Genomic DNA, 22,771 nt, shown 5'->3' on the forward strand with positions numbered 1-22,771 from the left:
GTGGGCCAATCCCATGAGCTGCTGCGAGAACTGATTGGCATGGGCCCTAGGGGACCCTGAAGAAGTCCAGCAGGTGCTTGGAGAAGCGCGGAGGTTGGTCCATGGCCACATGGCTGGGAAGGGCTGGGGGTAGGATTCACATGTCAGCCTCTAGAGGTCACTCTACAGGCCCTAGGTTTGGTCTCCTCTCTGGTCTTTTCAGGCCCATCTATGTGACCAGAACATGGGGGATAGGAGAAGTGGGGAGACATGAGAGCTGCAAGCCCCCACCCTCACTACACTCCTGAAAATCTGCGGGAACTCTGTCTTCCTAGGGATCTGGATAGGCTCTCCCAGTTAGGCGTGGCCTAGCCCTACTGTCTAGCTCCAAGGCTACCTCAAGTCCTTCTTGAGGCAAGTAATGTGACGTTGTCCACTTCCCAGAAAAAAAGCGCAGAAAAGAAATCCCTTCAAGGTCATGCGCAAGGCGAACGCCTGTAATTCCAGCAACTGTGAGCTGTGGAGGCTGAGGCAGGAGGATCACGAGTTAAAAGGCAGCTAAAAGGCAGCTTCAGCAACAGCGAGGCGCTAAGCAATTTAGTGAAACCCTGTCTCAAAAAAAAAAAAAAAAAAAACACAAAACACAAAACAAAGCAAAAATCAGAGCCGGGACCTGGAGGCTTACAATGTATAGCATCCATAAAAATGGATGAGCCCCTCCGACCTGAAAAATCAGGATCTGGAGTCATATAATGAAGCAAGGAAGGGCCCAGGATTCCGAAGTCCCAGGTCAGGGGTCCGCCCCCTTAGAAATCAGGGAAGGCTGCCTGGATGCGGAAGAGCTCGGTGTCAGAATAATCCAGGCAGGATTCTGAACAGGCGGAACCGAACACCCAAAGGGCAAGTCGCACGTAGGCCTGACACCAGAAGATCCGGTCCTTCCAACCCTTTCGGGAGGATCGAGATGCTCACCAGGAAGAGCAAGCGATTTCGCCCTGAATAAATATGGACGGGTCAGCGCCTCTCGTAGCAACAAGCCTTACTTCCACCTTAAGTAACTGTAGGCTAATGAGCGCGAAGGTCCGCCCGGAAGGAGGCCGGAAGCAGCCACTTCCGCCATCCCTAAAGATGGCGCCGGCGGAAGGGGCAGGATACAGCCCGGTAGCGATGGCAGCGTCGAGGCTGGAGCTTAACCTGGTGAGGCTGCTGTGCCGCTGCGAGGCAATGGCAGCGGAGAAGCGGGACCCAGACGAGTGGCGCCTGGAGAAGGTGAGGGGAATCCCACGCTGCCGCGTACAGCCTAACTCCTGGAGGGCGGCTCCTTGGGTGGGCAAGCCCCGGGCCCGATTCCCCGGCCCCCCGCCACCTCACTGCCACGCCCCTTCCGGTCAGCTCCGCCACGTCCACCTGCGGCAACCGTCCGTAGTACCTAGTGCCCCGCCCCCCGCGGCCCCTCCCCGGCGTTTGATCCCTCCCTTCCCACCCTCCGGCCCGGCGCCGCCCCTGTCGTGGCTCCCACCCATGAAGCTAGGTAACACCCTGTTCTTCCTCCCCAGTATGTGGGGGCCCTGGAGGACATGCTTCAGGCCCTGAAAGCCCAAGCCAGGTGAGTGGGCTTCAAATTCGGATGTAGGAGTTCTCCTAGGGCACCCCAGGGCTCCGGTGCCTGCCCTGGACCCCTTCCTGAACCAGAGAGAGTGGGCAGGTTTCTTTTTCCTCTCCTCCGTCTTCCAGCAAACCAGCCTCCGAGGTGATCAATGAATATTCCCGCAAGGTGGATTTTCTGAAGGGGATGCTGCAGGCAGAAAAGTTGGTGAGCAGAGCTGGTTCTGCCTCCTCAGCCCCATCAAGTGCACCAGAGACCCCAGTGCCTTCAGATAACTTATCTTCCCACATTTCTGTAGACTTCCTCCTCAGAGAAGGCACTAGCCAACCAGTTCCTGACCCCTGGTCGCGTGCCGACCATGGCCAGGGAGCGTGTGCCTGCCACCAAGACGGTACATCTGCAGTCCCGGGCACGGTACACCAGCGAGATGCGGAGTGAGCTGCTGGGCACGGTAGGCTCCCTCCCTTGTTCCTGGGAACCCCTCAGATAATCCCCAAGTACAGTGCCTGCCAGGATAATAAAGCCTCTTCCCTGGGCCAGCAGACAAGCCTTCCCAAGAAAGGGCCATTGTGGCCGGGCATTTGCTCGATGATTCAGTACACAAATGAGAAATGTGTTGAAGCCCCAGAGTTAACCACCCCCCCCCCCAGCAGGATTTGGCTCCTGGCTTGCCATTTTCAAGAGACAGGCCGGTTTCTTCATTATAAAATACGATGAGAATTGCTTTTCTGAGTACTTCACATGCATCAGCTCAGCCCTTCCGAATGTGAACTGCTGTCATGACCAGTTTATAGATGAGGAAACCAAGGCTTGCAGGTCACAGGATTTGCCCAGGCCTCTGAATAAGGATATGGAAGTTTTGGGATATGTTTTTTGTTTTTTAATATTTTTAGCTGTAGATGGATATAATCTTTGTTTTAATTATTTTTTGTGTGTGTGTGGTGCTAATAATAGAACCCAGTGTCTCACACATGCTAGGCAAGTGCTCTATCCCTGAGCCACATCCCCAGCCCAAGTTTGGAGAGCAGAAAGGACCGATTTGGGATAGGATAGGGTGGTGACTTCATCTCTCTCCATTTTTCCAATAGGACTCTGCTGGAGGTGAGTCACTGAATGAAATAGGACTCAAGCCCAGGTACCTGCACCCAACCTGGCTCCCACAGGTCTTCCCTGGTCCAGGGAGAATGTCACCCAGTAATGTCTGGAGGGTAAGTTAGGACAGAGGAAGTGGCCCCTGGAAGAGACAGAGCTGAGCACTGCCAGGCCACAGGACCAAGGCTGGCCTAGATGGAGAGACCTGGGGTCTTGGGGAGCCCAGTCAGTGATGGGAAAGACTTTCTACAAGAAGGGACATTCTAGCTAAAGCTCTGAAGCGTGATTAGGAGCCCACTGGGCAGCAGCCCAGATGAGGAAATGGCATGCCAGGTAGCAGACAGGGCCCAGGCGAAGATCAGGAGGCTTGAAGCAGAAACCAATCTCTCCTTCTTGCTGCTTGGCCTCTTTTGCTTCCAGAGCCCGAGCAGGACCTGAGGAAGCGAAGGTGAGTGTCTCCAGCCTTCTGGAACGGGTGGGGAGGGAGCTGCAGAAACCTTGGGCCACTGAGGTGCCACTGCAAGTCACCCATTAGAAGCCACTTCTGAGAACGCTCTTCCCAGAACCCACACAAAGAAGGGGAAACGGTCCCCAGCAGAGCATCAGCTGGAGCCACAACCCCCAGGCTCCTCGGGAACACGGCGGTCTCTTTCTCCCCCTGCTCCACCTCTCCTATCCGCTCATCCCCCATGTGTGGATCAGTGGGGTGGCGGGGCCCAGGCCTGTGGACGAGAAGCAGTCAGCAGCTGAGCTGGACCTCGTCTTGCAACGACACCAGAACCTCCAGGAGAAGCTGTCAGAGGAGATGCTAGACCTGGCCCGGAGCCTCAAGACCAACACGCTGGCTGCCCAGAGCGTCATCAAGAAGGACAACCAGGTGTGGGGGCTGGGAACTCTCCAGCCTCTGCCTTGGGGCATCAGAGGTGGCTTCTCAGGAGGGGGGCGCTGTGGCTGGGTTCTGCTGGACCAATAGGAGTTTGGTAGGAAACCAAAGGGGTGGCAGTCCCAGCAAAGGGCAGAGCATCAGTACACATGGAGAGGTGTAGCCTGCCCTGGGGTGGCCCCAGCCCTGTTGACATCCTGCCCACCTCGTCCACAGACGCTGTCCCACTCACTCAAGATGGCTGACCAGAACCTGGAGAAGCTGAAGACGGAGTCGGAGCGGCTGGAGCAGCACGCACAGAAGTCGGTCAACTGGCTGCTGTGGGCCATGCTCATTATCGTCTGCTTTATCTTCATCAGCATGATCCTCTTCATCCGCATCATGCCCAAGCTCAAATAAAGACTGGCTGCACCCTGTGTGTCCCGTCTGCCCTCGTCCCATCCAGGGGGTCCCCTTGAAGGGGGATGGAGACAAGATGGGAGGGTCATGGATAGTCTCCAGGAGCCACAGAGAGTGGATGAGCAGGGAGGAAGAAGCTTTGGCTCCAGGGATCTGGAGGAGGTTGACAGCAAACACCGCATTCCATCCTGGTGTGTGTCCCACTCTGTACAAGGCCAGGCCCCAGGAGAGGGATGTGGTGGCACCCTACAGACCCGCTACTCAGGAGGCTGAGGTGGGAGGATCACTCAAACCCAGGAGTGCCAGGCAAGACCCATCAAAAAAAAAAAATTCAAAAATTCATTTCCTACATTCTATACATAAATAGCTGCAAAATACATTGGAGGATCCCATTTATAGTAATAGCATAAAAGATTCACTATCTGATTAAACTAGTTTCCTTCATGTATGAAGAACTAAAGCTCATCAAGGAAAAAAATCTTCAGGATGTGAACAGGAAAAGAAATACAACTGACTTCTGAAGTTTTTCACTCAGCAAATTAGGTGAAATTTAAACCTCTAAAAATACACTTGGCAATGGATACTACAAGTGCTGACAAGGTTGTGAACAATCCCTCTTTCTCTGTGTAAATGATATAAACTCCAAAGAATAGCTTGGCAGGATCTCCAAGTTTAAAATACACAGATTCCTTTGCCCTAGTGATTCCATTTCTAGGAATTTATCCAACAGATAACCCATAGGTAGCCAAGAACTGTTGGCATGGATACGTTTTGCAGTATTGTTTGCAATGAGGAAAACGTATTTCTTTGAATTAGGATCTCTCCAGGAGACATGATTAACTGCTGTCTCTGGGGACACGGTTGGGGTCTTTTGCTTTTGTTTTACTCTGTGAGGATGGGAGGACCCAGTGCTTCACATATGGTAGGCAAGCCTGGGCCATGGTACTACACCCCCGAGCCCTTTTTTTATTGAGACAGGATCTCCTGAGGTGCTGAGGCTGGTCTTGAACTTGAAATCCCCCTGCTTCAGCCTCCCAAGTTATTGGAATAACAGAAGGGTGCTACTGTGCCCACCTTTCTTGCCTTTTCTACTTGATTTTTCTAAAAACCCTACGAGTTAAAGAGATTCTCTTAAAATATAATGTCTGGCTTCCAGGGCGCTGTGGCTCATTTCTGTCATCCCAGCTGCTCAGGAGGCCAAGGCGGGAGGATCACGAGTTCAAAGCCAGCGTCAGCAAATTAGTGAGGCTCTAAGCAACTTGGCAAGACCCTGTCTCTAAATAAAATGGAAAGAAAAGGGGGGGGCCTGGGGATACGGTTCAGTGGTTAAGCACCCATGGGTTCAATCCCTGGTACAAAGGTAATAATAATTACTGACAGGGACGGTGGCGCATGCCTATCATCCCTGCCAGGCTGAGGCAGGAAGACCACAAGTTCCAGGCCAGCCTCAATAACTTTGTGAAACCCTCAACAACTTAGAGAGACCCTGTCTCAAAAAATAAAAAGATCTCGGGGGTGTAGCTCGGTGTTAGAGCGCCTCTGGGTTCAATCTCCAGTATTCAAAATTATATATATTTAAAAAATAAAAATATAGCTGCTGAAAAAAATGAATACAGCTCGCGAAAACCTCCACATTTTTCAGACAAACGAAGAGAAGTTGAACTTCAACCCAGATACACAGCGGGTGCGGGTCTGGGTCGGGATGGGACTCGAACCTGCGTTTCAGGGCTTGTAGCCAAGCCCCGCCACGCCAGACCCGCCCCCGCGTCTCCAGGCCCCGCCCCATCTGACAGGCCCCGCCCACGCCCTGCCCGATCGACCCTACCAGTCGGGTCCAGCCCGCGGTTAAACGCACAACCCCGGTGCAAGTGCCTTTCCGCAGGGGACAGAGGCTCGGATTTCGGACGCTGGGACAGGTGACGCCGGGCGGGAACGATCCTGCAGGCGGGGTGGAGGTCCCGGGGGGATCTCGGGGGCTGTGACCGGTGGGCTCCTCCTCGGAAAGCGCGAAGCTCTGGCAGCGTGGTGTTGGTTAACTGGAGTCCGAGCCCAGCTGCGTAGTGATGTTATGAGCATTTGCTTATCGCCTTTCCGGGTTACGCGAATAGGGGAGGAGCCTGAGGCGCGCTGGTGACCAACCCGGTGCGTTTATGCAAATAGCGACGGGGCTGGGGCCGCGCCGGCGGGTGGTTGTGGACCGCGCTGGGCGGTTCCCGGGCGCCGCCCCCAGCCTTGCCTCCTCCCTGTCCGCAGGCCGCCCGCAGACCGCGCCCGCCACGCGCGGGCCACGCCGCCCCCCGCGGGACCCGCCCCCCAGCTCGGGGACCCGGGAGCGGCGCCTGCCGGAGGCAGATGCCGGCCCGGGAACATTCCCTGGCCCGCGGCCCCCGGGGGATCTCGCAGACCCGCCCGCCTGGCCCTGGGCCCCCGGTGAGTGTGGCCCAGAGAAGTCCACAGGCTGGGCCTCGGCAAAGATCCAGACCCCCCAGGTTAAAAGACCCCCGTTTCCTGACACACGCCCCCCACTCCCCTTTAACCCCAAACCTGCAGGGAACAGTGCCTCCAGACCACAAAACCAGCGTCCCCCGCCCGCGACGCCAGCCCCAGCCCGCATTCCACAAGGCCAGGCCCAGGAAGATTGTATTTGAGGATGAACTAAATCCCCAGGCTCTCCTGGTCACCAAGAAGCCTACTAGAGCCATCCGTGCGGAGCAAATGCCTAGGCCCCATCCTTCTCCCGACTATGAGCTGTGAGTGTCCCCAGGGTGGTGGCTCTTGATGCCTGGGAACAGGGAAGGAGCGCTGAAGCTGGGGCTTTGCCCAGGAGTTTACTAGAGAGGAAAAGGGTATTTCGAGCAGGGAACCAAACAAGGGCTTGGAGAAACGAACTCCGCTGATGAAGGGAACCAGGGAGTTCCTTCCACTCACCCTGACCCCTTCACCCCTTCAATCCGGCAGCAAGTACCCACCGGTCAGCAGTGAGAGGGAACGCAGCCGCTATGTTGCAGTGTTCCAGGACCAGTATGGAGAGTTCCTGGAGCTCCAGCAAGAGGTGGGGTCCACACAGGCAAAGCTCCAGCAGCTGGAGGCCCTCATGAGCTCGCTGCCCCCACCCCAAAGCCAGGTCAGCACTGGGCAGAAACCCCTGCTGCCCACAACCCTTCAAGTGGCCTGACCTAAGCCCCTGGGACACCCACTGGGTCCAGATCCTTGGTGGCTTCTTCCTCTAGGCTGGGGGGTGCCACAACACATGGCCAAGGGCAGCGCTCAAGGTGTCACCTGGGTGGGTCACTGAGCCTCCCTCTTCTTCCTTGGCTCCAATCTCCTGAGCCACCTCCTCCTCCTCCCCTTGCAGAAGGAGGCCCAAGTTGCAGCTCGTGTCTGGAGGGAGTTTGAGAAAAAGTGGAAGGTGAGTCAGGACACCTGGGTTACATAGCTCCGCCCTTGCACTCCTGAGTGTTGTGAAGCTGGGACACCTGTGCCCAGTTCAAAAACAAAAAAGCTGAGGCTTGGGCAACCCTACTGGGTCCCCTCCCGCCCTGCAGGAGCTCTGTCTCTTTTCTTCTCACTCTAAGTCATACTCTTTTTTTTTTTTTTTTTTTTTAATCTTGTGCATCCCTTTTTTTAAATTTATTTTTGCATTACAATTCTTAATACACCTTTATACCACAATTTATCATATCTCTGGATGTATATAAGCTATGTTGACACCAAATTCACGTCCTCATACATGTATTTTGTATAATGATGAGGGTCTCCTTCCACTATCCATGCTATTCCCCTTCTCCCTCTCAGTCATCCTCTTTTACACTCAAAAAATGGAGGCTTGTAGAGGAAAAGACAAAGGGCTGAACAGCACAAGGACCATTGGCTAGACTGCTACAAGGACTTCCCTGGCTCTTTCCCTCCCAGGACCCTGGCTTCCTGGACAAGCAGTTGCGCTGTCGCTATCTGAAGGCCAAACTGAGGCACCTCAAGACCCAGATCCAGAAATTCGATGACCAAGAGGACAGTGAGGGCTCTGTGTACTTCTGAGTGTCCTGGAGACTGGCAGCAAGACCAGGGTAGGGATCCCGTGGTTCTCTGCCCGCCTGGCGGCCTTTGGACTTGCCTTTCTCCCCTCGCCTGGTGAGCCTTGGCTGATTGCAGGCTCCGCGGTCAGCCTTAATGGCCCCTCTCCCAGGACCTCCCCTGGGAATGCCAGCCCTGACCTTATGAGGACTGAGACCCCAGGCCCCTCAGCGGAAGCAGTGCTGCTCTCGTCCCACCGTCCTCCCGGGGGAATAAAGGGGGATCAAAGCCCTTCTGTCTCCAACTGCTTGACACTCCTGGTTTTGCTCAGTAGTCACCAGAAAAGGAAAAGGAAAAAACTGTTCTGTTCTGCTGTGTGACTTGGGAGGCTGAGGCGGGAGGACTGAGGCCATCCTCAGCAACTTAGCAAGACCCTGTCTCAGAAGTAAGTAAATAAATAAAAAAAGACCAGGGATGTAGTTCAGTGGTAAGTGGCCCCTGGGTTCAATCCCCAGTACAAAAAAAAAAAAAAAAAAGCTGTGTCTTCCAGAGGGGGGAAACAGTGAGCTCCTGGGAAGGACCCTGGTCCGGGGTCTCGAGTGGGCTGGAGCCTCACCTGTGCGCAGAGCTCCCTTGGCGCCAGGAGCCTCGGGCGGCCTCTGGTCAAAGGCGGAGGAGCCAACTCCAGCAGCCCCAGGGAGCCACTGTCTGCAGGTCCAACAGTGGAAGCCAGGTGGACAGAGGAGCCCAGAGTCTCACTGGGCAGCTTCCCGAGGACTCATGGGGTGCAGCACTGGAGCCACCTGGGGGGCCCCCAGGTCCTGAGGAGACCCTGCCCTGCCCCGGAGTTTCCCCTTGTCCACTTCGCCAGGCCCTGCAGGCTGGATGGGGGTGGACGCCAGGCAGGCACGGGCACAACTGACACCTGGCCTGGTGGAGGGTCCCCCCGGTGCCAGACCCCTGCCAGGCCCTGGGTAGGGCAGGTGGGGCACAGGTGGCCAGGATCCGGCCAGGCGGGTGGTAGCTGACCAGATACAGCCCCTTCTGAGTCTTTCCCACGGAGCCACAGGGGACAGCGGCAATTGAGGCTACCTGGAGGCCAGGTAGACAGTGCCAGCCACTGGCCATGAGGCTAGTCCTCGAGAAGCCCATAGTCTGGGGAAGGAAGCCCAAGCCCAGTAACAGAAAGATGAACAGCAGAGTCTTAAGATCCAGGGAGGCTCAAGATATTCTCCTACAGGAGGCCATATGGGAAGGGTTTCGTGGAAAAGTGCGAGTTGAGCAGTGAGGCCTGGTGGATTCCTGCCCAGGGCCAGACAGGACAGACCTCAAGGTCTCAGTCCTCAGACGTCTCATGAAGCTGAAGAGTGAAGTGCTGCTGTCCAGCCTGCTGGAGTGGACATACACCCACTCACCCATGGGCACACGGGAGACCCTGGCCCAGGCAGAGCCCAGTGCAGCCTCCGTAGGGCCCAACGTCCTCCCCACCCTGCTTCCCTGCGTCCCTCTCTGGAGACAGGGCATGCTCCTGAGACCCTCATTTATTTCACAGGAAGTGGCTTAACCCCCGTCCTCCTCAGTCTCCCTCAAGATGGCCGTGGAGAGGCTGACGGCAGACACTGGAGGGCCGAGCCTGGCCTGGCCTGCAGGGGGCGGACCCGAGTCCTTCCTTTGCTGTGGCATCTTTTGGGGGTGGATTGGGGAGCTCTGGGGATTGGTCAGGGCCTCATGCATGCTAAACACAGAAGATGGCTGCTAGATCCTATAGGTGTCTTCCCAGCCCAGAGCTGGGGACAAATCTAGAGGTTGGGATGACAGGTGCCTGGCGCCCTGTGGACCCACTCAACTAAGTCCCCTTTTAAAGTCTGTCTGCACTCTCCTCGTGCTAATATTAGAAACAACCTGGGGTTTTTAGTCACTTGTGAGAAAAAAATGAACTCAAATGATCTTGAACACAAAAGGGAAAAATCTGAGCGCATGGAATTTAAAACACCCAAGAATTTCAGGTAGGGCTTGATCCAGGGGCTCCAAAGGTATCATGGGAAACTGGTCTCTCAGCTGCACTGCTTGAATTCTCTTTCCAGTTCCAAGTGCCGCCATTGACTCTCCCTGGCCTGCTTGCACTCACATGTCACCGTGAACCATTACTGTGGCCAGAGAAATGGAGGGCCCCTGCTACCTGGACTGAGATCATGTGCCAGGACTAGCCATGGGTATTTCTCCCAAGGACACTAGAGCCCAGTCACCATAATTAGCACTGACCAAAGAAAATGTGTTTGGCCCAGAACATGGAGGAATCCAAATCTAGGAGGCTCCCGCTGAGGAGCCTGAGCAGGACCAGGAACCTGAGCGCCTGGGTGCAGATCCTGGGCTCCCCGGCCAGCCTCCCCTCCCACCTGCCCAACAAGCTCACGGAGGCAGTGGGTGTGGTGCCCAGTGGGCAGCAAGCACCTGCTGTTTCACCCTCTCCTCAAAGATGGCACTGGAGGATACACAGGTAGGAAACGGCTTTATTATTGGCCTCATGTGTGTCACCTAGTGTCCAACGTGGACCTCATGTCCGGAGGAGCTGCCTGCACATGCAGCTGCCCCTCCAGGCCAGAGGCCAGGCCAGAGGCCAGGCCTTCGCCTACATCACCCGGAGGCCAACCCCACCCTCCCGCAATTCATGCTCGAGACGCGGAGGGACAAGGCAAGCCCAGCACTGGGCCCTCCATCCCTGGGCCCTCCTTGGGCAGGGTTCCAGGAGGGGCCAGCTGGGCCTGGAAGATCAGTCTCTTTTTGGTTTTATGATCATTTAAAAAACGGGAAAGACAAACATTCCACAGTCTTTAAAAAATAGGTGTCTCAGGAGAGAAGCCAGGGCCCTCACCCTGGGCCCCTCGAGGCCGGCATTCCGTGTCCCTTGAGGTCTGCAGGTCAGCCAGTGTGCACCCAGCCCTCCCACAGTCACTGTCCCGAGTAGGGCCAGTTGAAGGTACTTCCTGACAGCAGCATGTCCCGGATCAGAGTCTCGATGGGCGTCTTGCCCACCAGGCGCATGAAGAACAGCTGGGAGATGAGGGACGCGGGCACCGCTCGCAAGGCCGGGAGCCGCAGCAGCAGGCGGCCAAAGCGCTGGGGCTGGGACGGGTACTGGGCCCGCACGTACTCCGTGAGGGCCACTTGTGCCTTCTCCTGCAGGCTCTCCACGTGGGCCGGGTCTGAGAGGCCACAGGCATCTGGCAGACATGAGGGCAAGGTCAGACTGCAGGCAGCAGAACACACAGGGCCCACGGGGGTGACTGCTTAGGGGCCGTCACTCAGGGATGGGGCCACTCTGGAGGTGAGAAATGGGCCCTGGGGCATAAATAGGGATATCTAAGCTGGGCATGGTGGCACTGGCCAGCAATCTCAGCAATTTGGAGGCCAAGGCTGGAGGATAGCCAGCCTCAGCAACTTAGACCCTGTCTCAAACACAACAATCAAAAAAAAAAAAAAAAAGAAACCTCGATGGTTAGGTGTCCCTTAGTTTGAAATTGGGGCATCTAAGGCAGTGTTGATCTTCAAGGGACATGAGGTGGAGGCAGACCTGTCAGCATGACCTCGGGGTGCAGCAGGCAGTGATGCCTCCTTTGGAAGGGACTCAAGTTATGGGCACTCATCAGGCTGGGGAAGAGGCAGGGCCCAGCGGGTTTCAGGCGGCCTGGAGTGAATGGGGACCAGTGGAAGTGGCAGCACTCTAGAAGGGAGCCGTGAAACTGGGACTCAAAGAAGAGGTGGCAAATCCAAATTTATCAAATACAGGCAGGCAGCCACCCAGAGTGTGGTGTCCCAAGGAAATATCTGGTGGCCCGAATCCTTCCAGCCCGCTTAGGAACCTCCAGGGGACAGACTGGGGAGTGTCTTTCCAAGGCACAGAATCCCAGCTGGAGGTGCGGCAGGTGGTAGAGGCCAGCTGTGGGTTTGTCCCCAGGCAGGGGAGGGGGTGGTGGTGTCTCTCAAAATTAACAAGAGTCAGGTGTGGCTCTGTGGCCCTGGGTTCCGTCCCCTATAGGGCAACACAAACAACTGCAGAGCCATTTGCTGGGCCAATACGTTAGGTCTTTGGCTGCGGATGGTCCCTAAAGACCTTAGGGTCCCCTCCAGCTGCACCTGAGGGCGGGGCCTTCAAGCCACGCCCCCACTCCCAACCTGTGCAGCTCCCGCCGCAGGGGGGCCTGGGCCAGCCGGGAGACCTGGGAGAGAGGGCAGGCAGAGAGCCCAGGCCCGCGGCGGGCCTCTCCCGCTCTCCTCTTGCTCCGGGGACCCGAGAGCTGGCTTGGATGACGGGGAGGGGGCGTGGGGATCCCGGAGGCCGGCCCTGGGGCCCGAGTCACTGGTCCCCTGGGTCTGGGGCCCGAGCTTGGAGTCCCTTGGGAGTCTTGAGATGGGGGGAGGGGGTGTCGGGGCGTCGCACTGGCGGCAGCGTCCTCGCCCCGCCCCGCGGGCCCCAGGTCTGAGGAGTGGGGTGTCCCTGGGGGTGGAGACCCAGCCCGCACCCTCCCCGCAGGCCCGGGCCCTCACCCGGCGTGAAGAGCGCGATGGCCTTGAGGCAGCCGTACTCGGCGGAGTCCACCTGCAGGCGGCCCAGCTTGTCCACCTGCTCCTGGAAGGCCCGCACCTGGTCCATGAAGGCCACGGCGCGCTCGGCGGCCATGGGGGCGGCGTGCAGGCCGGCGGCGGCCAGCAGCGGCGCGGTGTGCAGGGGCAGCGCCGCCTGCGCCGCGTTCAGCACGAACAGCTCGCTCCAGCTGAGGCGCAGCAGCGCCACCTGGTCGGCCACCGGCAGCTCGGGGAAGAAGGGAGCGTGGCGCGCCCACTCCACGGTGCTGAAGAGCAGCCGCGCCGCCAGCTCGCACACGTTGTCGATGCCCAGCACCGCGCCTGCCGCGCCGCCGCCCGCGCCGAAGCGCCCGGCCGCTGCGGGGTAGGGCTCGGCGCGCAGCAGCTGCGCGATCAGCTCCGACACCGGCTGGCCCGGGAACAGGTCTCCGCCCGCCGCCGCCAGCGCCGAGCCCGGGGGGCTGCCCGAGGAGGCGGCCACGGCGCCCGGCAGCGAGTGCGGGATGCGGCCGCGCTGCACCGCTGCGGGGAGGGCGGGGGCGGGAGGGGCAGGAGTGAGGGGCAGGAAGAGGACAGGTGGGGACACGGGGGACACGTGTGGGAAGACAAGGCAAAAGGGGAAGCAGGAAGAAAGGGGAGGAAGACAAAAGTGGGCAGAGGGTCACTCGACCTTTCTCCGGACCCCCAACCTCACCCCTGGGCACACCACCCCGCGGAGCCAGGAGGCTGCAGGCCCCCCCTACTCTGCCCTGGACCCACCAACCGGAGGGAGGTCCATCTCCCCTGCCCCAGCTTCTGGGGGACAGGAAGCATCTCCCCCTGCCCCCAGTGGGACCAATTGCCTTCGCACCCGGATGAGGACCAACTGCCTTCTCACTGATGTGAGCTCTGCTCCGTGGCCCTCGTTGGATCTGTCAATCACATCCCCAGCTGTCAATCAATGGGGTCCTAAAAGCTGAGGATGGAGCCCAGGAGGACTTGGGACCTCCTGGCCAGTGACCAAGCTCCAGTCTCTGGTGCAGACCCACTGTCTCCACTTCCACCGGCCGCCGGAGGGCAGGGCCTGTGTCTGGGCCCCAGGCCTGGGACTGGGGTGTGGCCTGCAACAGGCCCTCAGTAAAGAACAGCTGCATGGAGCCAGTGGAAGAGGGGGCCTGGCAGGAACCAGGGGCCAGCAGAGAAACAGGCATGAGTTGGAGCTGCTGTCATTGATTTTTGAGTCTGAGTCCCTTGTGAAATGGGTACAGAGGGGAAAAGACCCACAAGTGTTGCCCCCTCCCAAGGGACCTTCTCCCCCTTTGCTCACTGGATTGTTAACCCCACTCTCACCAACCCTCCTTGACCAGCCATGTTCCTGCCTCAGGGCCTCTGCACCTGATCTTCCCTCTTCCTCAAACCCCCATTGCCAGCTTCTTGCTCCTGACTCAGATCAGACTGTGGGGATTCAGTTCCCAACCACAGCTCTCTTGCCCTCAGACCTTGCCTCCCTGGCCTGTCCTGTGTCTATTTCTTGAGCTATAAAACAGGTGATGACGATGATACCATCACTGAATTCACTGAGAATTTATACAACTAGTGTTACAGGAAGGGCAGAATGGATGATAATTCAAACCAAAAGCCATTTATTGAGCACCTACTGTATGCCAGGCCCTGGACTAGATGCTAGGGACATATCAGTGAAAAAGAAAGATAGAGATCCCCACCCTTAGGGGATGACATTCTGACGGGGAGCACGGTGGATGGTGTGAAATTAAGGGGGGGCAGCAGGGGAGGGTAATGAGGAGGGTTTCTCGGAGGAGGTGATGTTCAAGGCAACCTTGAAGGAGGGGAAGGAGATAAAGGGGCAGGCCATGCAGCTATCTGGAGGAAGAGCACTCTGGGCAGAGGGAACAGCCCACACAAGGGTCCTGAGGCAGGACAGCACTCAAAGCACGAGTTCTGATCCTGACTGTGAGACCTCGGAGATCCCAGTCCTGATTTGAGGTATATCAGTATCTTAGATCAAACGCACAAGCAGAGGCAAAATCCAGGTTGGGGAAGAGGGCAGGGACAAAGGAGTCACCTTCAAACCTAAAGGGACCAAAGGGAGCAGTGTTTCCTTAAGGTGGGCTTGTCTGGGTTTTGGTTTGCAGTGCTGGAGAGGGACCCAGGGTGTCTACTGCCAAACTACATCTCCAGCTGCTTTTAACTGTATTTTGAGACAGGGTCTCACTAAGTTGTCCAGGCTGGTCTCTAACTTGCGATCCTCTTGCCTCAGCCTCCTAGTAGATGGGATTACCACACCCAGTGCAGATAATTTTAAGACAAAGATTTTGAGCAGCTTTTCCCAGAGAGGTCCAACAAGAAGGAACTAACTTTCAGCAGCTGACACTCAAGTTAGACGCCAGGAAGAACTGACAGCCTAGCCTGTAACCCAGCACAGGGAATCTGGTCCAACAGACTGAATTTTGTCCTCAAGACCCAGGGCTCCTGGGGTACCACTGGGTTCCACTTGAATTCCAAGGGCCACCAAATCACAGGCCCTGCTGCCCAGCACGTGTCTGTCAGCCCAGATTCCCGGGGCAGGGGCAGGAGGCTGGACTTGCCTCTGGCTCCCAGGGCCTGGGGTCAGGAGGAAGGACAGGCCACCTTTTGCCTTAATCTGGCCGAGTTCCTGCCTTGGACAAACACACAAAGCGGTGGGTGGAGGTGGAGGCGAGGCCAGTCAAATCAAACACAGAAGGGACAGGGAGGCCACCAAGGAGTCAGGCTGGGGATCTGCTCTGAGGCCAGGGGAGACACCGAGGAGGACTCTGGGAAGAGGGGCTGGCTGCGGGTGAGGGGGGGGGCTGCAGGCAGGAGCCCCCTGGGCCGACCGCGGGGGAGGCCTCGCAGCCCAGCACCACTCACCCTCCTTCCGCATGCCCACCCGGAAGCACTTCTTGAGGCGGCAGTACTGGCACTGGTTCCGATGATGCTGGTCGATTTGGCAGTCACGGTTGGACCTGGGGACACACAGAAGCCGGGCCCCCATGACACCCACACCATCTCCCTGAGCCACCCTGGGAAACACCGGGGGCTCCCTGGACCGGGGCTGGGCACTGCAGGGCTCCAGGTAGGGAAGGGTGTCTGGGGAGGGTGCCGGAGCAGGGGTGCTGGAGTGCCGTGGAGCTCTCCAGGGACAGGGGCAGCAGGACAGTGAGAGCCAAGGTGCCAGAACTGAATGGTGTCACTGTATTTGGTCCATGTCAGGCTAAGAGGTAGAGCCCCTGTCCCCAGGGTCACTATGGGGGAGAGAAGGGACCTGGTCAGGGAGCTGGGTTTGTGAGTGACTAAGGCACTAGGGGCCAGGCCATGTGCCAGGGGTCTATGGGGTCACACCACTGGGGACCCGGGCGCACTGCCTGCCCAGGGCCTGCACTAAGAAGGAATGAACCCAGGAGCCCCTGGTCCCCCTGAGGGCCATGGCCACCTCCCCTCCTCTGAGTCCATCCAGGCCGGAAGCCACCCTGAGCCGCTTCCTCTGCGCAGCCCGGTGGCCTGCTGCTGTCCCTTCCAGGAGGTCCCAACAGGCAGTGGGCTCCCCGCCAGGCTCAGCCCCCGAGGGAAAAGCTCAGGCCTTGTTCTTCGGCTGTCCCCAGAACCCTCTCCCCTGGGCCCCTGAACTCCCCCATGGGCTGCGGGCTCCCTGAGGCCCAGGGCAAGACACCCCTGCACCAAGAGGACACGGTGACAGACTGAAATAAACCCTCCAAGCGTTAAAGGCACAGAGGGGCACCCAGCTGTGACGCCCAGCCAAAACTGCACGGTGGCCTTCCTACAGGGATGCTGTGGGCCTGGGGCGGGGTGAGGAGAGCCAGCCCCAGCCAGGGAACGCAGAGGCAGGGCAAGCAGGGCGGAGGCCAGGCACCAGCCACTGAGCCCAGCAAGAGGCCCGGCTAGGGCAGAGGGAACTCAGGCAGAACCCGAACAAAGCCCCAGCAGACTGCAGGGGGAGGATCCAGGGCAGCCGGGTGGAACGGGCCAGGCCTGGGGCCCAAGGGCAGGGGGCCTACTCAGGCAGGGCCTCCTGACCTCGGGGGAGGCCCTGAGCCTTCGGCCTCAACTTTCCCAACTATAGAATTTGAACAGATCTGTCTCCCCAGATAAGGAAACAGTAAGTTCTTCCTGTTATCTCACCTAAAGGGTATATACCTTGCCCAATCACATGGCCCAGGTCAGCCTCCTCTTTGGCTTTTGGCCTTTGGCCTCCAGTCCTATTTTTTCTTTCTTTTTGGAGATGGGACCTTGCTCTGTCGCCCAGGCTGGCCCAGAACTCCAGAGCTCAAGCCATCCTCCTGCCTCGGCCTCTGGAGCAGCTGGAACCACAGTGTGCACCTCTCTGCTCACATCCCTTCGCGGCTCCCCACCGCCTCAGTCTAGCACTTGAGACCCTTTGGCTCCAGCTCCTCCAGTGCCTGAGCAGTCTGGTCTTACAACCCACTCCCCCAGCTGCCACCTGGGCCCCCCTCAGGAGTGCCCTCATGCTTAAAAGAACCACCCGGGTCCCTCCTCCAGGAAGCCTTCCCTGACCCCCAGGCAAACCCCTGTGCTCCCTCCCTAGGAGGCCAGACCCAACAGGCTGCGGGCACTGGTGTCTCCTCCAGACTGAGAGCCCGCTGAGGACAAGGCTCGGGCTGGGGTCTTTCTAGGGCACTGGCATGAAACCCCCCAGGCCAACTGGAGGCTCAGAGAGAGACAGTGACTCCCCTGGGCCACACAGCTCCGAAGAATCTGGCGGCCCCAAACAACTCCCCCTCTTGGTGCCCCCTGACCCCGCCCTCAGGTACACTGGGATCCTCAAACTGCCCGAGCCCCCTCCTTTGCCCTCCCTAAAGACCCAACCAGAGCACGGGCATTTATTCCAGCAGCAAGAATGAGGCCAAAGTCTGGTGGCCCAGTTAGCGCTGGAGGAGGGAGCAGGCCAGTCCCCCCACTGCCTACCTGCCCCAACCCACCCCCACCCCCACCCCCCAGCAGGCTCTGACCAGGGACCTGGGGCCAAATTCCAGCCTCAGTCATCTGGGTCCCCACATGGTGCCTCTGCCAACCAGCCCGGGGTCAGCAGCTCTCTCTGGGGATGCGATGACTCCAACTCAGCCCCCTCCCTCCCTGGCCCCACAGTTCCCCTTGCTGAGGCCAGCTGAATCAGATACCCTCCATGTGGAATCCAGGGCAGGAGGCAAGATGTCCCTGGACCTCAGTTTTGTGCATCCGGGAAATGGGACTGTCCATTCTACCCCTACAGAGACCACGCAGTTCCTGGGGGGTGCAGGGTGGGGCCTGTCAGTGAAGGAGAGGATATCCACCATTCCCTAGGCGGGACACCCAACCCTTCCCCCAGCGGACCTTCCATCCCCAGCACCAACAGGAAGAGCCGGCACAGCCACAGCCACACCCTGCCGGAGGGGTCTCCAACTGGGACCACCCAGGACTCCTCCTCAGAAGCATTTCATTCCCATATCCTCTCAGTCGCCTCAAACTTCACAGGACTGTCCAGGAGCCCCAGGTCTGCACCCACCCCTTGGTGTGTGCGCGGGGGTGCGGTCAATTCCGGTGGCCCTGCTGGCCCTCCAGTGGTGGTTTCCGGTGACCCAAAGCCCAGGGAGAGCCCAGGGGGTGCCCCCTGACAGACAAGCCCAGCTCCCCTTCCACAGCAGGGCCCCTTATGCGAAGAAGACCACCCTGTGCCATCCCAGCCTCCTTCCAGCTGCCGCGGTAGCCTGGGCGACTTTGGAAGTGATATTTGACCCCAAGGGCGCGCCGTATCGATCCGCGCGGCCGCAGACAATGGCCCCTGGACGCTGCGAGCTCCACGGTCCAAGTTCCACGTTCGATTCCCGCGGGCTCTGCCGCGCGCCCAATCCCCAAGAGAAGGGGTGCCCCGGGGTTAGGGTCCCACTCCTGACAGCACCCCCAGCCCGTCCCCCGCGGCGATGACCCCCTCCTCGGAGAAAAAGAACAGAGAGCAAGAAGCCGAGGCAGAAGCCGCGAGGGACCACCTGATTGGGGGGGGATCTGCATCGATGCAGCGCCAACTGTATACACAACCCCAGGAAAGGAATGGCGGGAGGGGGGCTATGTCCCTAGCTCAAAGGGGGAGTGGAGGCGCAGGGAAGGTCAGCACCAGGCCCAAGGTGACCGAGCAGGTCAGAGGCCCGCCCCAGGCCGGGGCTGGTGCCCGGCGGCGGTGCGCGCGCGGATGGGGGGCTCACCGGCAGGTGTAGCTGAGGTTGCGGCGGATGCTCCGCTTGAAAAAGCTCTTGCAGCCCTCGCAGGTGAAGACGCCGTAATGCTTGCCGCTCGACTTGTCCCCGCACACCACACAGTCCACCTGCAGCCCCGGCCGCTCCTCGTCGCCAGGCTCCGCGTCGCTGGCGGCGCCGGGGGGCGAGGCCGAGTCTTCTTCGGCTGCGCGCGGGTAGCCGCCCGCCTTGTCCACGCCGTTCGTGTCGCCGCCGGGGCCGCCCCAGCCGCCGGTCACCATGGCCATAGCCCCAGGGCAGCGGGGCCGGGGCGCCCCCTCCTCGTTCTTCCTTTCGGGCACCCCTCTCGGCCCGGGGGACCCTACCCGGCGCGCATCCGGCCCCGGCGCGCGGGGGGCACCGGCTGCACCCCCCAAAAAAGTTTTGCAGCAACTTCCTGCGGCCGGTCCGCGCGCCCGGGCGGAACTGGTCGGGCCGGTTCCAGGCCAACTTTCCCACGCGTGCGCGGGGCCGGCGGGGGCGCGCTAGAGGCGTGGGCCGGGGGCCCCGAGGTCTCGCGCCCCGCCGCCCTGGGGCCCCGGCAGGGGCGCGCGGGCCATGACCCGGCCCGGGCTGCGCAGGGGCCGCCCTCTGGCCTGGCCGCCGCTCGGCCTGGGTCTGCGGCCAACTTAGCGGGTCGCCATCGGAGCGCGGGAGGCCGGGGGGAAAGTTTGGCCGCAAGTTGCGCGGCCGCCCGTGGCGAGGGGGAGGGGCGGCGGGCGCGCGCCGGGGCCAGTCGCCGCGCCCCCTGGGTCCCCAGGGCCCCCAGGTGCCCGCGGTGGCCACTCGGGGCCTGCAGGGCCGCGGGCCCGCGCCTCCCGAGCTGCCGCCCCCGCAACGGCCGCGCCCGCCCGGCCTGGGCCTGCGCCTGGGCCCAAGCCTCGCTCTCGCCGCAGCCGCTGCCGCCGACCCCGCGCGCCGGCCTCGCGTTGCGGCCGGTTTGACACACAACGTTCCATCCGCGGGGCGGGCGGGGGGCGGGGGCGGGGGCAGGGGCGCGCGCCGCGGGCTGGGGGCGGGCGCTCGTTGCCCGGGCGACGGCCGCCCTTATAAGGGCATGGGTGGCCGCGCGCGGCGCCCGGCGCCCGGGCCGGCGGGAGGGACGGGGGCGGAGCGCGGGGCCGCTGGCCTGACCCTCCCCCACCCCCTCCCCAGGCCCCCGCCCTCCACCCGCTCCAGCCTTAACCCCTGCAGGGCCGCCTCGGGGGCCTGAGCGGCGACTGCCCTCTGCCCTTCCTCTAATGTCGCCAGAATGTCTCTCCGTGGCCCTTCCCTCCACCTCTGGCCTTGGACGTTACGTCTTTCAAACACCCTCAAGGCGCCCCTCGGAAGCCCCCAGCCCCACGCATTCCCAGCACAAGCAATAATCGGGGGACTTTTGCACCCGGGGGCACGCCCCTGCCAACACACACACACACACACACACACACACACACACACACACCCTGGGGCATTTCTTCTTCGCCCAGTTGCAGGATGGATTGTGTTTGCTTCCTCTTCCAGAAAGTCGCCAAGCCGTCCGACCCCCACTCCACCCTTTCTCTGCTTGGGCGGACACCTGGTGCCCAGAGCCTCCAGGGAGAAGGGGTGGTGTGGTCTGAGTCTGGTTGAACGGTAATGAGTAGCAGGGTCAGGGGGTCCCTTCTACAGAATTTCAGGCCTCTGGGGGCAGGGCACTCTGCGGCCCTCCACCGGCCCTCCATCGGGCTGGAGACCACAGGAATACCAATCACCCCTGCCAGGGCCTGTCCCTGTCCCCTTCATTTCTTTCCCTCTGTGCTTTGCAGAAAGGGCTTGGCCTGGAGACCGGCTGGAGACTACAAGATCTCCAGGAACCCTGGAGCAGCCCACCCGCCACCGTGTCCAAAGCCCCTCACTGCCTCTGCTGGACCCCCTGCCCTCACCAGCATTAGTAAGCACACTTTGCATGCAAGACTGGACTTGGGAGCAGGGGAAGCCTGAGTCGCCGGCTCTAGACCTGTTAATGTTTAACCAATTGGAAAAGTTCTTCCTCAGGTGACCTTTTACCTATGAGTCCTGAAGGTGCAGCCACCCAGCCTGTTCTCCCACCTAGCCCTGGACCTAGAACTGGACACCAGGGCACATGTCTGAGCCTCTGAGACAGGACAGCAGTGCCCTCTGCCCCTGTCTGATCTTATACCAGCCCTTCCAGTAAGAGACTTGGGGCTGGGAGAGATGCTTAGAGACTGTATGATACTTAAAGGGAAATTAAGATTCAGTTTAGCCAGCCAGTCACACCCATCTCTGGGCCTCTGGATCATCCAGAAAGGGTCTGGTTAGTGTGAAATGGAAAAAGACTTAATAGAGAAAGCAGGAAAGACTAGGGTTAGACATGAGCAAGGACTTCCCATGGATCTGACTGTAGTGGGGTTCTGCTCATAGTCCTGCTGGGGGAGGGAGCCTGGGCAGGCAAATGACACTTTGGTTCTGGAGCTTCTTGGGAACCTGGGGGCACTGGCTTGTTATTTGGGGTAAGGATCGGGTTCCCCTGGCCTAAACCTGCCAGCATTCTTGGGTGGAGGACATGGGGTGTGGGAGGTCCCTTAGGAGATATAAAAAAGGTGGACTTAAAAGTGAGAGAATGCTTGACAGAAGGGACTCACAAGGGAAGTGGACAGGAAACTGGCAGGGGGAGTTGACCTGGGGGGGAAGGAATTGAATCTGGGGGCCTGGGTGGGAGACCATTGGAGGCAGGGCTGCCCCTTCCCACCTGCCCCTTCTCAGGACCTTCCAGCTCCAGGGCTGCCCACCCGCCCTCTACCAGCAGCCCTTCCACCCCCGCGCCCCTGGGGCCGACTGTGATGGGCTGAGCCTCGGCACCGCCCCCCACTGACCCCTGCCCGCGGCCCCGCGGTGACATTTGACCTTGCGGCGGCCGCGGACCGGGGACAAAAGGGCCTGGGCCCATCTGCCGCGAGGGCGCCCGTGGGAACGGCTAGACGCTGCCCCCGCTGCCTGGGAACCTGCCCCCGCCCCCTCCTACAGGTGACCTTGGCTTCCTTGTTCCCCTCCCCTCGTCAACCTGGTGGGACTAGGGACTAAGAGCACTCTCGGGCTCTTAGAAAGGACGGGACGGAGGGAAGTCAGTTCCTGGGCTTCTCCCCAGGGCAAGGTGACCCGCCTCAGTTTCCCTGCCTTCCCGGGAAACCTTCTGGCCTGGGTCCAGTGACAGCGCAGGGCCGAAGGTCACCGGCCCCATCGCTCATGGGAAGAGACTCTGTTGTCATTCTCTTCCTGTTCTGCCTCTCGGCTCGACAAGACCATCCACTGACGCGCTGACCCGTGGCCTTCCCTTGGGAGAGGCACCCGCCTGTCACACACCTGCACAGGTGCGGCCAGGTGCTGTCGCCGTGCCCCCCCACCCCGCCCGCCTGCCAAGGCTGTGGAGGAAACCTTTCTAATCCTCATCTTGGGTTTCAGCTACCGCCCACGAGGGACAGCTGGCCGCTAATCCTAGCGTGATTGGGTCGTTTTCAGCCCCTTCCCCAACCCAGCCCCTCAGTTACAGAGGGACAGAGGGGTGTGGTCTATGCAAATGACATGCTAATCAGCCGCCTGCTATTAACCTGGCAAAACCACTCCTCCCAGCTCCCAACCCCCACAGGAGAAGGTCCCAGCTGCTCGGACACTTGCTCTGGGTTCCTCCTACCCCCAAAGCACCAGGCAGCCGGAGTCCCAGGCTTTTGCCTTTGGGGTGACTGCCCCCACCCCAAACCCCATGATCTTGCAATGCAATTTCCAAAGCCATCTCTGGCTCCTGTGCCCCTCACACCCTGTGAACAGGCACTCGTCTTGCACAACCCGAACCTGACCCTTCTGGCCCCAGTCTCCCAGTCTCTTGGAGACACTTGCCAACCCAGACCCCACCTCCCTGGGCAGGCACCGCAGGGAAGGTGTCCTGCTCCCCTGGACCCACCCTGGGCTCTGGACAAA

General features: G+C 59.8%; 3 protein-coding genes across 4 annotated transcripts; 2 read left to right on the top strand and 1 right to left on the bottom strand.

The window, feature by feature from the left end:
* Positions 1–1,088: 1,088 nt before the first annotated feature.
* Use1 (unconventional SNARE in the ER 1) lies at positions 1,089–3,976 on the top strand. Its single transcript, XM_005333026.5, has 8 exons — positions 1,089–1,248; positions 1,536–1,585; positions 1,714–1,792; positions 1,884–2,036; positions 2,674–2,686; positions 3,098–3,125; positions 3,380–3,554; positions 3,777–3,976. The coding sequence occupies exons 1-8, from the start codon at positions 1,108–1,110 to the stop codon at positions 3,957–3,959; spliced, it is 822 nt and encodes a 273-aa protein (XP_005333083.2). The 5' UTR covers positions 1,089–1,107; the 3' UTR covers positions 3,960–3,976.
* Positions 3,977–5,749: 1,773 nt separating this feature from the next.
* On the top strand, positions 5,750–8,274 carry Ocel1 (occludin/ELL domain containing 1; the record flags this gene model as incomplete). The annotated part of the gene is made up of 6 exons (XM_078026353.1): positions 5,750–5,875; positions 6,213–6,389; positions 6,510–6,709; positions 6,918–7,083; positions 7,315–7,368; positions 7,872–8,274. Coding segments are annotated over 6 exons (846 nt in total), but the record flags the coding sequence as incomplete, so codon positions are not given.
* A 2,186-nt stretch (positions 8,275–10,460) lies between these two features.
* On the bottom strand, positions 10,461–19,345 carry Nr2f6 (nuclear receptor subfamily 2 group F member 6). 2 transcript variants are annotated; one of them, XM_078037779.1, is made up of 5 exons: positions 18,788–19,345; positions 15,444–15,538; positions 12,516–13,076; positions 11,542–11,691; positions 10,461–11,191 (listed from the first exon to the last, which is right to left on the bottom strand). In XM_078037779.1, exons 1-5 carry the CDS (start codon positions 19,063–19,065, stop codon positions 10,920–10,922), a joined length of 1,356 nt encoding a protein of 451 aa, XP_077893905.1. In that variant the 5' UTR covers positions 19,066–19,345; the 3' UTR covers positions 10,461–10,919. The 2 variants fall into 2 exon arrangements, with proteins under 2 accessions (XP_077893905.1, XP_077893906.1); XM_078037780.1 differs by lacking the exon at positions 11,542–11,691 and having other exon boundaries at positions 18,788–19,325.
* Positions 19,346–22,771: the final 3,426 nt, after the last annotated feature.

This window comes from Ictidomys tridecemlineatus, chromosome 2 (assembly GCF_052094955.1).
Source record: "Ictidomys tridecemlineatus isolate mIctTri1 chromosome 2, mIctTri1.hap1, whole genome shotgun sequence".
In the NCBI taxonomy this organism is placed as follows: domain Eukaryota; kingdom Metazoa; phylum Chordata; class Mammalia; order Rodentia; family Sciuridae; genus Ictidomys; species Ictidomys tridecemlineatus.

Coding starts and splice junctions, on each gene's coding strand:
- Nr2f6 (XM_078037779.1), bottom strand. CDS start 19,065: ATGGCCATGGTGACCGGCGGCTGGGGCGGCCCCGGCGGCGACACGAAC. Junction 15,539..18,787: donor AACCTCAGCTACACCTGCCG/GTGAGCCCCCCA, acceptor GTGTGTCCCCAG/GTCCAACCGTGACTGCCAAA. Junction 11,192..11,541: donor CCCCGAGGTCATGCTGACAG/GTCTGCCTCCAC, acceptor CATGTCTGCCAG/ATGCCTGTGGCCTCTCAGAC.
- Use1 (XM_005333026.5), top strand. CDS start 1,108: ATGGCGCCGGCGGAAGGGGCAGGATACAGCCCGGTAGCGATGGCAGCG. Junction 1,249..1,535: donor ACGAGTGGCGCCTGGAGAAG/GTGAGGGGAATC, acceptor CTTCCTCCCCAG/TATGTGGGGGCCCTGGAGGA. Junction 1,586..1,713: donor GCCCTGAAAGCCCAAGCCAG/GTGAGTGGGCTT, acceptor TCCGTCTTCCAG/CAAACCAGCCTCCGAGGTGA.